At 44.5% G+C, this 15,368-nt stretch overlaps 2 protein-coding genes across 11 annotated transcripts in view; one reads left to right on the top strand and one right to left on the bottom strand.

Annotated features, from left to right (window-relative positions):
• The window catches only part of C3H4orf51 (chromosome 3 C4orf51 homolog), a 46,844-nt gene extending 41,644 nt beyond the window's left edge, over positions 1-5,200 (top strand). The window contains 1 exon segment of the mRNA XM_058723315.1: positions 4,982-5,200. The gene's annotated coding sequence lies outside the window, so the exon portion shown is untranslated.
• Positions 5,201-7,318: 2,118 nt separating this feature from the next.
• ZNF827 (zinc finger protein 827) overlaps positions 7,319-15,368 on the bottom strand; it is a 176,757-nt gene continuing 168,707 nt past the window's right edge. For 2 of the 10 annotated variants that reach the window (XM_058721249.1, XM_058721248.1), the window contains exons 13-14: positions 14,873-15,050; positions 7,319-11,316 (exon numbers count right to left, since the gene is read on the bottom strand). In XM_058721249.1, coding sequence (XP_058577232.1) covers positions 10,497-11,316; positions 14,873-15,050 — 998 coding nt within the window. In that variant the 3' untranslated portion in view covers positions 7,319-10,496. Of the gene's footprint in view, positions 11,317-12,823; positions 12,857-13,138; positions 13,206-14,859; positions 15,051-15,368 lie in introns of all 10 variants that reach the window. The other 8 variants (XR_009259272.1, XM_058721252.1, XM_058721251.1 and 5 more) reach the window with 8 other exon arrangements.

Raw genomic sequence — 15,368 nt, 5'->3', positions numbered from 1 at the left:
CAACAGGAGGCATGGTGTGAACACAGACTTCATGCACTTCAAAAGATGAGTTACATCAAAAGCGGTATGGAAAATTGGTTTGGAGTGTGGCTAGGGATTGTAATGTCAGTAGCTTACGCTTCTCTCTTTGAAGACAAGTGAAGTTAGGAAAGGGAAAAGAGTAGATTTCCTTGAGAGAAAAGGGAAGATTGGGCATCTTTTGGCAAGGGGTAGGCATGCATGATTTTTTTTTTCCCACTACCAAACTCACTACAAGAGCAGACTTTTCTCCTCGTGACTGGATCCTCACCATCAATTCATTCTTTAACCTGTAAGAATTTGGTTTCCATTCCCAACCTGTCTCTGAAACTACATCCTCAAAGACCGTCAATGGCCATCAAATTGGAAAAGACTAAAATCCGACTTCACACTACTCATCCTTTCATCCAATGTCGTATAAAAAATTCTCTCTAACCTTGGATTTCTCTAACAATGTTGTGCTTGTCGATGACTTCTCTGATGGTTTCTTCTAAGTCTCCTCTGTTGCTTCCTCCTGCTTCTCCACTAAAATTGGAATCTCCCAACATCCTGTCTTTGGTGCTGTGCCGCTGTTTTGTTGTTGCTGTTGCTACCATGATGTTACCATCCTGTCCCCTGGCTCCACCTCTCATCTTTGTGTCTGCAAGTCTGATCATGAACTTTATTCTGAGCTGTGGAATAAATTTGTACAGTCTTTCCCACACAAAAATGTCCTATTCAGACAGGAAACCATTGCAAAGACACCTGGCAAGGATGCTAAGGACCTGCACCGGGACGTTAAGAGTGGAAAGACAGGATAGATTCATGAAATACTCGGCAGATAAAATAAGCACAACTCTGATGGATCGACTGTACCAAGAAAGGGAGGAAGAGACAGAAGGAGAGAGATAGAAGGGGGCAAAGTTGAGTGCAGGTGTTGTAGCTTGGATCACTTGGAGGTTGGTGTGCCCTTTACTGAGCTGAGGAATACATGGTTAAGGGGCAGGTCTGAGGGAGAAGACAATGGCTTCCCTTTAGGACATTCTGAATATACCACATATCTCTGCCTTTTTGTCATTTGAGTCTTCCTTTTGTAGTGCTGTTAGAATTATCTGCCTAAAACAAAGGTCAGATTATGCCATTCTCCTCCTCAATTTTTTTTTTTTTTTTTTTTTTTTTTTAGTGCTTATTAACTGCGGAGTTGTTTAGACATTCTGTCTCCTTAACAAGGGGTTTGAAGCCCTGCACAAGCTGGCTTTGTTTGATTTCATTATAATCTCCTAGCACAACAGAACCCACCATGCAATTTCTCACCTTCTTGCCTTTTCTCAAGCTGTTCTTTCAATCTGGACTACACTCCCCACTTTTTCTGCTTAGAAAATTCCACTCATCGTTTAGATTGCAGTTTGTATGGGATTATATCCCTCATAAAGCCACCTCTCACCCTGGTTGGAATTAGTATCTCTTTATTCAACTTTTCCGCAGCAATTTATGTGTATTTTTCCTGGTATTATAATGCATTTGCTCAAATATGCATTTCTTCTATTGGTTGATAAAACTCTTTAAAGCTGGGGAAAGTATCTTATTTGTCTCTGTTTCATACCAGCTGCTTGCACATGACTTCCCACATATTTGTTGCTTATTAAATAATGAATGAAAAGCAGAGAAACAGTTAGAATGGAAGAGGAGTCAGGGGGAGAAGTGATTGGTAGGATAGGCTTGGGCTTGCTTTAGAATATGGCCAACTGGGATAGGCACTTTGTGTGTGAAGAATAAGTGTGGGGAATAATAATGAGGGAGGCAATGAATTCTGGGTAATATGAGGGACTCATATTTAAAGACAGGATCTTATGACACAAAATCATGTATGTACACAATTTAGCCTTACTCAGAGGCAGACAAGCCAAAGTGTAAACTCCTTCATCAGCAGGAAATTATTACTCTGCCCATTTAAAAAGATACATGGCCTCTTTGTGTAACCAAGACTCCTGTATATTTAGCTATTGCTGCTGCTGTCCATTGTCTGATGCCATAGAGAGACGGGACCTTGACTGATAGTGTGGTGATGACTGCTATGCCCATTTAGTTAATTGTAGAAAAAGAAGGGCAGGAAGATATGCTGATTAATGGGATTTCCTTGACTCTTAATTATTCTTTTCATATGTTACCCTTTCATCAACTTGCATTTATTTTCAGCAGCACAAAGGAAAAATGAAAAAAAATATTTTAATAAGGTGAATCCCAGAATAATAAAATTCCTGACCTTCTTTCTGGATTCTTTCACACAAATACACACATCTTTTATGTTTATGTCTATATTATGTATGTATTGTATGCATTCTTTATATATATTTTCTATGTAGCTGTGTAACTCTCCATCATCAGTCCATGCTTAGCCCAAACCTCTGTTAGCAGGAGGACTGCTAGTTGTGGGTTAGAAATAGAAACAGAGATGACCCATATCCTGACTATTTCTATCTTCAATCAGCTGTTTTCCTTGAGGACAGATACTTCCCCGCTTAGCACCAGGTTTCTGAGGGAAACCTGTGTACACGAACAATGCCAGGTAAACCAAATGTAACCACTTTATTTCTCTCTGAGGTCTGGCTGCCAATCCCTTTGCTGGACCCCCATTCATGGTAAGTTGGTACGTATGAGAGATACCAGGGGATGCCTTTTGCTTGGGCTTGGGGCTGGCCTCAGAAGCCTGGGGGATGGCTCCTCTCTTCTGGCCTCGCTTGGGCTCTCACGTGGCTCCCCTAGGTCAGGGAGGCTCTCTGAGGTGGGAGGCAGCCAATGTCCTTGTCAAGTGACTTTCCCCTAATGGAGTCCTAGAAGAGCTCAATTCCTTCACAGACATCAAAAAGCAAACCCCAAAGGGCAGACTCTAGAGAGACTCTATTGTATGGAGCCTTCACCTTCTTCTTATGTGCCACCCCTTCCATTCCGTAGCATCATGACCCAATACTGTCTGTCTTTGGCTCTGCCCAATTTCAGTGTGGGGAAAGGAGAAGGGCTTTGAGCTAACTCAGTAGGTTGGATATGTGGCCAACATTGGTTTAGAGGCTAAAGTGATGGCAACATTCTTGCTGAAGACGATGATTTCATTGGATACCTATGGTTCCTCATCTCAAAAATCCACCTTCTAAAGCCAATCTTTGCAATAGTAACCAGCTGTGGTCAGATGCAATTGACAGCACTTGCCCTTGGCTTCACCAGGCGCCTCTCACATTCTGCACCATTGGCTTCTTTGCCACCTTTGTGGCTGCCTGTGGGAACCTATGCAGACATTCTAAATCATGGGTAAACCTGGAAGTGCAAGGCAGTTAACTCTCTGGGGCTATTCCAGCCCCTTCTATTTTCTGTCCCTTGGGCTGTCAATTCTGAGATACATTTATACAGCTTCTCATGAGAGTTTCTGGAAGGATTGCATCCTACTTGTTCACAGCAATGACCAGCTGGTCAATACACCCCGGGGGTTGGCTTTCCCTTCTTACTTGCTTCACTCTTTATGGTTCTCCACTTTTGTTTCTAGAATTGCTTCCCAAAATAAATCTCAGGGTTCTGAGGGGTGTGTGTCACTACAAATGCTGATCAAACCCATTGCATGTAGAATGTTATGGCATTCTATTTGAAGTGGGACATAAGAGGACGGGGGCTTGTTGGTTCTTTATAAGACACACTGAAAAGTGTGGACCACCAATTAGGAATTTCAGTTAAAATAAAAATAAGAGTACGCTGAGGCCAAGTGATGGCATCTCCTGTCTAGAAATTTTTAAGATCGAAAAGACACTCACCATTCTGGAATGGTTTGGCTGGAGCCCTACATTCAGGCCAGAGGATGGAGATAAATTTCCCTCGTCCTAGACCAGTGGCTAGACCCAGACTCTTGGCTTTAATTGTCTGATGACAGGGATAGATCGGTTATTTTCCTGTGTTTCTGTAAACACGTGGAGACTTTCCATCCAATGGAAGTGACCGGGAACTTTCTTAATGTGTTTAGAGTTTTGGGGCTGAGAATCTTTTTTTAAACAAGTAGAAAAATAAGCATATTTAGTATATTCTTTCATTGTATTAAGACTAAAATGTCTTTTTACTTGTTAAAAGCAACTGTTTGCCTTTCTACAGAAAACATTTGAAATGTGGCAGGTGGTGGCAGAGGGCTCAGAGGTCACAGTTGTGCTAGTTACCTGGACTAGGTTTAAAACAGTGGGGAGTGGGGTGGGAGGACGGGGTGAAGTTAGAGAAATGAAGACAGCCCGGCAAACACTTTCCATCCCCATCTAGTTACCCCCTAACCCATCTAACCAGATTAAGTACCCACAGTTTGGTAACATAATGTTTAAGCCACCCTCAAGATGATGGCAGGCTATATAAGCATGATGATTTAGTGTTTAATCAGAAGAGAAAAGTTTTAGACCTCTCAAACTGAAGACAGCAGAACAATATTTTTAGCCACTTTTTTTTTTTCTCCCACGAGTCTGTTGTAGTTTGAAAATGTTGAGATGTCATTTTTGCTATAACTGCCTTTCAAGGATTCTGCTTTGTGACCACTTTGTTTCCAAAGGCTGATTTTTGCTTATTTAGAGAGTGATAGAATCATAGTTTATTATACGATATCTGTTAGGGGGTAGGAGTGTTACAGATCACCCAATTTAACCTATAGCTTAGGCCTCCAATTCAGGTGATCCGACTCCACGGTAATGGCCCTCAGCGTTGGAAAACACTATCTGTAATCTAGCTATTTGCACTAACTAGGGTAGAAAGCTACCTGTTAGGGATTGGCATAGGGGAAAATAAGTTTGAAGTGTGAATTGAGGTGGAATCCGCTCTAGGTCAATAATTCTACTGAAAACTAAGGACTAACGAACGAATACTTATCCTCTTATCAAAACAGAATTCCAAAGGGATACAGCAGTTGACTTTTTTTTCCCCTTTGCAGCTCTGACCAGTGTGAGCAACATTTGCATTTCCTCTTTTATAGATCCAGCGATCAAGAAAGAAATTATTAATAGATCTGCTACCTCATAAAGAAGAGGTCTTGGTTGATGACTTGAGTCCATTCAGAGCTTGGACAGGGGAAGATTGTGCACCTTAGTCCCCACAGTCACCGCACTTTATTTACCCCAGGCGCTGCTTTTTGGATACCTGCTTTGTTACTTAACGGTAGTTATTTGCAAAATAAACCTCATTTTGTGTAGGACTTTTCTGTCTTGAGACAGTGGTGTAAGTAAGAATGTTGGCTGGGGTCTCTTGAATATTTGTGGTTGGTGGCTCCTTAGAATGGAGTCCAAATCCCCAAGGGCATTATTTTGTCCTGTGATTTTGCTCACAGGGCGCAAAGGATTCCAGTTCTATGTTGTCTGTCTTCTGGAAGTGGGATGCAGTCACTCAGCTGCTGTCCTCTTCCTTCCCCCCTCCCCTTTTGTACGTGAAGAGCTCCTCTTGGGTCTCCTTCCTCTCCAAGGACCGAAAACAGTGGGGTGACCTGAGTTCTGTTTCAGCAACTAATGGGATGTGTCCTCTCCTTCAAATAGTTCACAAGCCCCACATGATCTTTGGCAGGTGGGGGTTCTAATATGATTAATCTGTGGGGAAGGAGGTACATGTGCTCATCAGACCTTGAGATTTCTTCCTGTGCCCCTGTCTGTGACCAACACTGGGGCTCTGTTAAATTGTCAGGGGCTTTTTGGTGGCCAAAAAAGAGAGCCAATCAGCCATAGACACATTATAGAAAACATGGCCTTGAGTCTTAAAGTATATTTATTTAACATGACAGTAGGAAATGTATGATTTCAGATTAAATTCAAGTAGGGGGCCACAATACTGGCTTGGAGCTGCCCACGTGCACATGCAGCATTCTACGTAAGCGAAGATGTTAGAGGCTGTGGTCTGTTCCGTCACAGATGGCTCCGATCCCAATCATTCCTCAGTCACTGGAAGCCCATTAGTGGAAGACGATTATGAAACTGATGATTATTTTCTTTGTATTTCTGGCTTTTCTCAACCACAGGGAAAATGTGAGGTAGGTGTGGGATCTAAGAAAAAAAATATGTGTGCAAAATGAGAAGCCACCCTGGCCTATAGTGCTAGCAAAAGGCAAAGAAGTCTGACTTATTTTAATATTTTCAGTAAATATCAGCTGCCTGCAAACAAAACTGATATTGAATAAACTGAGAGAACTTGATTCAATTCCCTAAAAATAGCTTTTGGATGAAAAACTGAAGGCGAAAATAGTGTCTGATTAGTAACTGGTCATTTTCAAAGTGGCTTCTCCTACATTATCTCATTTTTATGAAAAGTAAATTTGACCTTTTTAAATGCTAGAGTGAAGCAGTTCATAATTTCTTACAAGGAGCAAAGGACATTACATTTGTAAGCATGCAAGCTGTGAACTGTATAGAACATTTTCTTTTGCTGCTTGTATTTTTGATCAACCATCATCGATTCATAGGGAAGATCTCTAATGAACAGAACTTTAAAATGGATTTCAGGGGCGCCTGGGTGGCGCAGTCGGTTAAGCGTCCGACTTCAGCCAGGTCACAATCTCGCGGTCCGTGAGTTCGAGCCCCGCGTCGGGCTCTGGGTTGATGGCTCGGAGCCTGGAGCCTGTTTCCGATTCTGTGTCTCCCTCTCTCTCTGCCCCTCCCCCGTTCATGCTCTGTCTCTCTCTGTCCCAAAAAAAAAAAAAAAAAAAAAAAAAACGTTGAAAAAAAAAAAAAATAAAATAAAATGGATTTCAAAAAATTATTGTTTCAACTTAGTGTGCGTTTCATCTTTTTTTTTTTTTTTGTCTCAGTTTCTTTCTCTGGTACCTTCCTTTGAATGGTGAACTATTACCTGCATTTGGATAGATTATTATTTAGCTTGCAAAATAGACTATTTCCTCCCTCATTAAAATCTCATAGTTGCCAAACTTCATTAGGAGAAATGGAATTATTCATCTGCTTCCCCCCTGCCCTTTGGCTATGGGGTCAGTAAAATGATGTTAAGCACGAGAGGGTAAGGCTGGTGAACACTTTTAAATGTCACTACGTAATTTCAGGAAGGAGCCGGCCTGTAACTGTACTGAATGATGGATATGCTTTCAGCCTTAATGTCTATTAATGACTTACAAAATGACAGTTTGCATTATCACCATCGCTGTTCAAAACTTGCATTTTGCTATAGCTGTAACTAGAAGGGGACATTTCCTGAACTTATTTAAAATACGCTGAAAAGTTAAAATGGGAACAAAACAAGACAAATAAAACCCTGTGACTAATAAGTAGTCAAGGATGGCAACCAAGGAGAGGAAAAAAAAAAAAAAAGAAACAAAGAGTATAGCCAACCTTTTTTTTTTGTTTAATTAGAGTATATTATACTTCCAAACTGGATACACTAGAAATTGGCAATGCAACATAAGATGCAAAGAAATATACCAGTTACTGTCAAAATGACCCTGTACAGCCTTGTAATGCAAAAAGCTTTATACAATACAAATTTTCAGTAATGTACACAAACCTTGACAGTATGATCATCTGAACATAATATGAAGAATTAAAAAAAGGATAGAAGAAAGTGCTGAGAATGCTAACTGCAGTACTATATGGAAAAATAAGCTAGCTTTCATTGAAGAATGCATAGTGAAAACAGAATTGAAGTTAGTTGGCAGGTGAATTTCTCAAAGACGTTAGTGTTTTACACGGAAAGGATATCTATGGAATAATCCTTCCCTGAGTATCAAACTGCAAACCAAATTCGAGGGTATATATTATCTCGGTGGAGTCTGAAAAATGCTGTAGATTTTTCTTTATTAATAACAATAATAATAATATAAAAAGTCAAACAAACTCCAAACACACCTTTTCTCACTCAGAAAACTTTTATAATTTACCAGAAAGATTGATGACTCTTTCCAAAGTGCTAAAAAAGTTGCCCAATTACATTAAGCATAACTAAGTCATTCAAATACAAGTTCAGTGGCAAGCAGTGAAATGCATGGCATTTGAGCAGTAAACATCTCCTTCCAACATCCCTCTCAATCTTGAAAGTATCAGCCTAGGACCTCATATTGCACAAGTGGCATGCTGTAAAACCTGTAGTCCTAAATGTAGGGGCCACCCTTTCAGGTTTTTAACCTGCTGGTGCTTATGTGTGATTCACCTTTTCTGCCAGCCTCAATGGGATCACCGTGGCCCTCTATTCTGTCATCACTGAACTTGTAATTTTGAAAGCACATTATTAGCCAAGTGGCACATTCTCCATTATATGGGGATAAAGACAAGACTTAAAAAAAAAAACCAACCCACCCATAAGCCCAGTATTCTTGGAGTGTATTGTCCATAACTGCCTATAGTGTCTTTTACCGAGACATTGACATGGCGAGGTTGAACGACATTTCTAACATAGCCAAGAACAAATGTCTCTGCTGGAGAATGACCGAGGGTTCGGGAGCTTCCTGCCCTAGCTGGCTCAGCCTCCCTGCCCCTGGGGACATCTCCTTAGTGTAAACAGGTTTTCCAGGGCTGGATGACTGGCGAAGAGAAGTGTATCACACCTGCTCGGTCTGGGGGAAGGAGGATGGTATGGGGGTGGGGGAGTCCATGGTGTGGACAGATGGTACAGTCTTCTGGCTTCCTGTAGAACTGTACCAAGTTCGAGGGGGCTTTCAGTGAAGCAAACTGACTAGAGGAAGAAAATTAGGGATGCTTTTATTTTCCCCTGGTGAAACAGATGAAAAGAAAAACCCCAATTCTAGGATAACACGTGATGGAAAACAGCAACGCAGTAAGAAGGCATTCCTCTTGTACACCAGTTCGTCAATAGATAAATAATATATAAACTTTTATATTCCAATCTTTCCATTATTATACAAAGCACATTTCTTCCTGCTCTTTCAGCCTGTTTCATACTGGAAATTCTGTTGTCTTAAAAATACAAGCAATTAACATATTCTGCCAAAGATTCTTTTTTTTCTTGTTAAATCACCCTTTACTTTTTTAGGATTAGCAAAGGGCTCTGCAACCAATCCACATCTGCTTCTTGCTGCAATAAAGTGCTGCACATAAGTCGCCATTTTAATGACCACAAGATAAAAGCTTTAAATAAGGATAAAGTTAGCCTCCTAGCAGGTTACATCTACCAGGCGTTAACAAAATGGAATACAGAATTATTAATAACATGGAGAATACCACTATAGCCAGACGATCTGCAAACACAAGGGAAACTTCTCAGGGGCATAAATTGAACCGTAGGACTAAACAGCACCTTTTTGTTGGGTCGTTATATGTCAAAGAGGTTGTGACAAAATTTTCAAACATACAGTCTACTCATTCCATATAAAAGGTACATTTTCTTCCTTTTTACTTTTTTTTTTTTTTTTTTTTTTGCAGATGAGAAACAAAAAGTAGTGCAAGACCAAAGCACTGTGCAAAAAACTGCCATTTTTTTTTTTTTTTTTTTTTTTTTTAGTCTGAGCATTGATACCCAGAATTTATCCAAACCCCTTTAATCTCCTTGGCTGGATTTATCAACCATAAACGTTTTTCACTCATACAGTTTTTTTTTTTTTCCTGCAAATGAATGGTAACCACTGAATTAATACATCATATATATATATATAATCATATATATATATAATCTGCCCTTTAACAAATGATGCAGTGTGTGCACCATACACATTGTATATGTATGAACACACACACAAAACACACAAGTTTTGTGATGTTGGCTGCAGTTCTGAGAGATATTTCTTCCAGAGTGGTCTCTTGGTTCTCACATCTTCATAACCAAGAAGATCTGAGCACAAGGTCTCTGGCACCCTGTCGGAAATCTCAAGCAGCACTGCGGGTGTCTACCAGTCCTTCATCGACTAAGCACCAGGCCCTACCACTCTGTAGCCATAAAATAGAGAGGGAAAGGTGATGAAGGAGCTCGGGGAGAGACTGTCATGGATGAACAACCCAGGAGGGAAAAGAATGTTCATCGCTGTGAAAGAAGCCAGTACAAAGAGATGTGCAATAGAAATGTCATGGCACACGACACACGGCTTTCTCTTTCAGAATCCGCAACACCCACACGCCCCATTCACCCAACAGAAAACAAAATGCACCAGTACATAAGCTTGCAAGTGCTGATTGCTATTAAGGACACTCTCTTTAGGGTCTAACAAGACAAAATTCCTTTCAGATAAAAGTACGGAGAAGGGGCTGAGAGTGGGAGTGGGTGGCTGGGGAGGCATGCCTCTGAAGGTAGAAGTATGCAGTAGGTCACCTCTCTGAAGATTGGATAAAGCAGCTTTCAGGTCAATGCAATAGGTATACACACAGAGCCAATTCTCTATTCCTTACTAAAGATATACAGTACACGTGGTTCAGACCCAGGGCGGGTCTGTAGGTTTTGCAGCAACATACACCTGCTGGGGTTGTGTTTAAGTTTTGTGGGTTTTTTGTTTTGTTTTGTGTTGTTTTCTGTTTTTGTCTCTGTCTCTTTGTTTTTGGTACAGAACACGGCTGTCCTCAGACAGTCTCTGCTCTTTCTCTTAGTCCGAGATAGGCGAGGAAGGAGTGTTTGGGTGAGGGGATGCTGGGAGGCGCAGTCTGAGGTCGGGGAGGGTGGAATGTGAGATCCAAGTGGTTCTTGGGGTATAACATTGTCAAGGGAATGAGATGGGCAAAATCCGAGTTCCGGTACTTGTCAAAGCGCAAAGGGGAGCCGTTGAAGGCCAAAGCCTTGAGTGCCAGGTTGGGCTCTGAGCTGCTGCCGTGGGCAGCCGACAGGGCCACGGTCTGCAGAGCCTGGGAGGCGGACATGACCGACAGGGGAGACAAGAGATTCCGGGAGCTCCCGACGACGAGGAGCGGGGCCCCGGGGCCGGCTGGTTCCTTGGGGGCCGGACACAGGCCCTTCTTGTCCTCCTCGGGGCAGTCCCCACTCTGGTGCTTCTTGACGTGGCGGCTGAAGACGAAGGGGTGTGTGGTCTTGAACAGGCACTCTTCGCAGCTGAAGGTCTGGCGTGGGGCGTGTTTCAGCTTCTTGTGCAGGTTGAGATTGTCCTTGCGCTTGCAGCTGTAGCTGCACTGGTCACAGTGGAAGGGCCGCTCCCCGGTGTGGACGCGCACGTGCTCGATGAGCTTGTTGGCGGTCTTGGACAGGTAGCCGCACTGGTCGCACTTGTAGTGGTTGCCGAGGCGATGCTCCCGGGTGTGCGTCTCCAGCTCCAGCTGGTTGGCCTTCACCGTCTGGCAGATCCGGCACTTGTACTCCATCTTGTAGTGGGTCTTGAGGTGGCACTCCATGGCAGCGGGGCGGTTGGTGGAATAAATGCAGAATGGGCACCTGCCGGGGGGTGGGGTGGGGTGGGGTGGGGGAAGCAACGAAAGGGGAAGGTTCAACCGGACAGGTTCTGCTGCAGCCCCGCCTTTACCCTCCTCGCCAGCCTCCCCTCACGACCCTCCCCCCCCCCCAAACTCTGAGGCCTGGCCTGCCCCTGCCCCTGCCCAGCCCAGCCCTGCCGCCTCTCCGGGGTTAAGACGACCCGCTTGGCTCTCTCTGCCGACAGAGCCGTCCCCACTAAGGAGCCGCTCTGGCAAGGTACGCTCGGCCTACTGTGGGTCTCCTGGCTGGACCGGTGAGCACCAGCCCGCAGGAAGGGGAGCAGAAGAAGTGCGAGGAATAAATAAGCGGTTGCTCCCCTCCGTCCTCCCCGCCCGTCCCCTCGGAGACCTCCCCGCCTCCCACCAGACATAGCAGAGGTCTAAACCTCATGACCTCCCCTCGAGATGGGAGCAACACAAAGAATCGACTTTTCATGCACCACACCAAGCACACGCAGAAAGGCTAAGAGTTTTGAAGAACAGCTTATAGGGGGAGAGCTACCTCCGGCAAACAGAAAGTCATAGGGGTCAGAATCGTGCTTATTGACAGGGTTGTTAGGATGAGAAGGCCTGTGTGTGTCTGTCTGTGTGAGTGTGTGTGTCTATACATAGGTCTGAGCTCCTAAATCCTGTCTCCTGCAGTCCTGGTTCTCCATCAGGGAAGGCAGATGCGGACCAGGAGGGGGCGTGGGAGAGGGAGGCCCACCCACCAGCCCATCACTAATGAGGGATAAGGAGGGAGGGAGGCGACTGCTCTCTGGACTTTGAAGACATTATTAGAAGATTATTACATCATGGAGATAATAGCAATCCAACTGGATCGTGAATTGTCAGTGGGCAGGACCATATCTTACATTTCTTCTGCGTTCTCTGCAGTGCCCGGTAAAGTACTCAGCACACGGTAGGCACTGATTCATTACTGGACTGGTCTCTACAACATAATTCTGGCAGATTCTGGTCCCAGCTCCGTCACCTCATTGGGCTATATCTGGATGTGCCCTGGGACCAAGCCTGGGCCTCTCCGTGGCTCGGTTCCTCCATCCTAGGCAGTGAGGCTATGCCACCCCCAAGCCTCCTGGCTGTCCAGAGGGGCTAGGAGGAGCAGTGAGGGCATGTTTACAAATTCTGCTGAGCTGCTCTTTTGGAAGCCGCAAGGCTCAAGTTGGTGGCTGACAGGATAGCTGTAGCGTGTTTGCTCTCTTTGCACAAAGGATGCAAATGCAAAAGTGGCTGCCTCAGCCCTTGCTTGGCACCTGCGGGGCAGGGCCCAGGAGTGATCTGTCCTCTGAGGGTTTGGAGAGGTGTTCAGTAGAGCCCAACACAACCAAGTGCACCGTGCACTGCTCCTCAGCGCCAAGCTCGCCGTTAGCCTTTGAACCTCAGCTCACAGAAGAGTGCACACGAGAGAAATATAAAGCCCATTCCCAGGTCAGGTGCACACACAACCCCTACGCCAAGCTGGGCCTTACCTAGAGGAGTCTGAAACTCACCACTGTCCTGAGCTACGGCAAAAGAAAAATAATAGTATAATCTTATTTGATCTGCATTATGAACAGGATATAGAGTACAAGCAGTTCCATCACAGAAAAGCAACTTAGACATCGGCAGTCTGTTTCATTTTAAGGACATTTCTGTGACCCACAGCTCAATCTTTCTTTCGCTGCTCAGGCAAAGTGCTAAGGGTTTTCTGTGCTCCCGTTATTTATCGTAAAGACACTCTCTCAGGCAAATTAATTCTCTGATATGGCAAAGGGAAAACAAAACAAAACAAAACAAAGACTCACTGTATAGCCAGAAGGCATTATCAATTTTTTCAAAGTATTCTTCTACTTGGTCATCCTAGAACATAAACTATTACACAGGGGACCGTTAGCACCACACCGGAAGTGTCTGTACTGGCAAAAGCATCAGCATTCACTGTGCATTCTCCCCAATGGGTCGGAGGCTCGGGACTCTGTAGGTCCCCAAGGAAAGGCTAACTGACAAAGCCACAACTGGCAGGGGCCGCAGAGTTAATGGGTGTGACGGGGCTACTGGGAAGGGCAATGAGTGCTAGTCCAACCACGGAAGTACATGGCTTTTTTTCTTTTCTTCAAATAAGAGTAAACAAGTATTTAGAAAGGGACAGTGGGAACAAACCAAATCAAATTCCCAAATAAGCGCTTGCTGGGCATTTCCCATTTATTGGCGGTCTTGGATTATAATCTCCCCTCCCCCATCCCTGCAAACATCCCCTCCCCCTCCCACTTAAGTGCCCCAAGAGTGAAACAAAACGGAATTGGACAGTAGGTGCTGCTCCCTGACTCCTCTGTTTCGTAAAGTTTTTGAGGAGGGTGCCTCTGACCAGGCAGGAGCTTGGAGGAGTCAACCCTGCATTGCTCCCGACATTCGACCCCCAGGTTGGCCCCCAGGGTCCTTTTGGGTCTCTCCATCCCTCACCCATTCAGGAGAGTCATGCCGCCTCTCTGGCAATTTGTGAGTTTCAAAGATAAAAATGGTTAAAACAAGAGGTTCTTTTTTTTTTTTTTCTTGTGTCAAGTAAAATATAAGTTTGCATTCTTTTAATTACACGGTTATTTCAGCTAAACATGAATAACTGTGCCTAGAAACTTGTGTGTCTTCCTGTACTCAACGACGTATGCTTCCTTCTCTACTAGGTCATGAGTGCCTTGTGAACAGGGGCTGATTTCGGAATCACTGGGAAGATTAAATTCTGGTAGTGCTAGGACATAAATTTCCTGAGGGTGGAAATCACGTTTTATTCCTTGTTTGCCCTTCAGCACCTATTATCAAGCCAGACACACCGTGTGTTTGATAATAACTGATGGGTCTCACTTCAGACCAGAGGGCTTCTTGCAAATATTGGTTAATGATGATGCTTGTGGTCTAGGTCTTTGGGGACCTGTGAATAATGTGTGACTGGAAACGTCAGGTCTCATGAAGGCTAGCCAGGGAGATCCCAATCCCAGTTCCTGGGAAGGCATAAGGCATGTCTGCAGGAAGACCCGAGGCACATGATCTCTGCATGAAAAACACTGCCTCCTGCCTGTTCGAAAAGGCAAGGATCCAATAGCTGGGGTGCTGTGCAGATGGGGTGGTCGTAATGCTTGTTTAAAAGATGTACATGGCAAATCATCTAAAAAATAGAAATGGTGAAGTGCTGTGACAGCGTAATGACTTACACCCGGGGACACGAACCCCCAAGTCCACAAAATCAAGTCTGAACAAAACTCAAGCAGTGTAGGATGAGTCTCCCCCTGCATGCTGGGCTCCTCCGCCAGGTCCTCTTGCTTGCCAGGAATCCTAGGATATTGGTGAAATGGATTCTCCTGCTGTGTCTGCTGGACCCCTGGGCAACAAGTCTAATTCACATCCAGCGAAAGGTAGCTGACTAACTGGCCCCATGCCAAGCTCTCCCTCTCGATGACCCCCCAAACCTTCGGGGAGGGGCTGGGGTAGGGATGGGGAAGGGTATTAAATAACAACACAGTAAAAGGTTCTGTACTTGCTTTCCTTACTTGAGCCCACCGGTGGGGACAGTGTGGCATTTCTTATGCTCCAGCAGCTGTTCAGGTGTCTTCATGAACTTGTGGCACACGTCACACTCAAACATCCGGGTGATAAGGTGTATCTGCAGGTGGCGCTCAAACATGTTCTTCGTCTTGCAGACAAAGTTGCAAAAAACGCATTCGAACCCTGAAAGGACGGGAGCTGGGTGTGCGGGTGCACGCGGCAGAGGGACAGGAGTGGGACAGACATCCCACTGTTTCTCCTCCTCCCCTTTCAGGCACCGCGCCCAGCATCTTGGTGGTAAAAGGAGTTGAACATACAGCTCCAGAATCAATGCCACACTGCCCATCTACCCACCCTGTATTTGGATGCCACTAAAGCCAAAAGAAATACAAATTTCAGGGGACAGCATTACACTGTTCACAGGTCGAACATCTATCTTCCAACATCACTCCCCTCAAGGGCTGATTTGTAAGGCTGGGTCATCCTCCCAGACTGGGGAGG

Source organism: Neofelis nebulosa, chromosome 3, assembly GCF_028018385.1.
Source record: "Neofelis nebulosa isolate mNeoNeb1 chromosome 3, mNeoNeb1.pri, whole genome shotgun sequence".
NCBI classification, from domain to species: Eukaryota; Metazoa; Chordata; class Mammalia; order Carnivora; family Felidae; genus Neofelis; species Neofelis nebulosa.
This window is presented reverse-complemented; position numbering and strand designations above follow the sequence as displayed.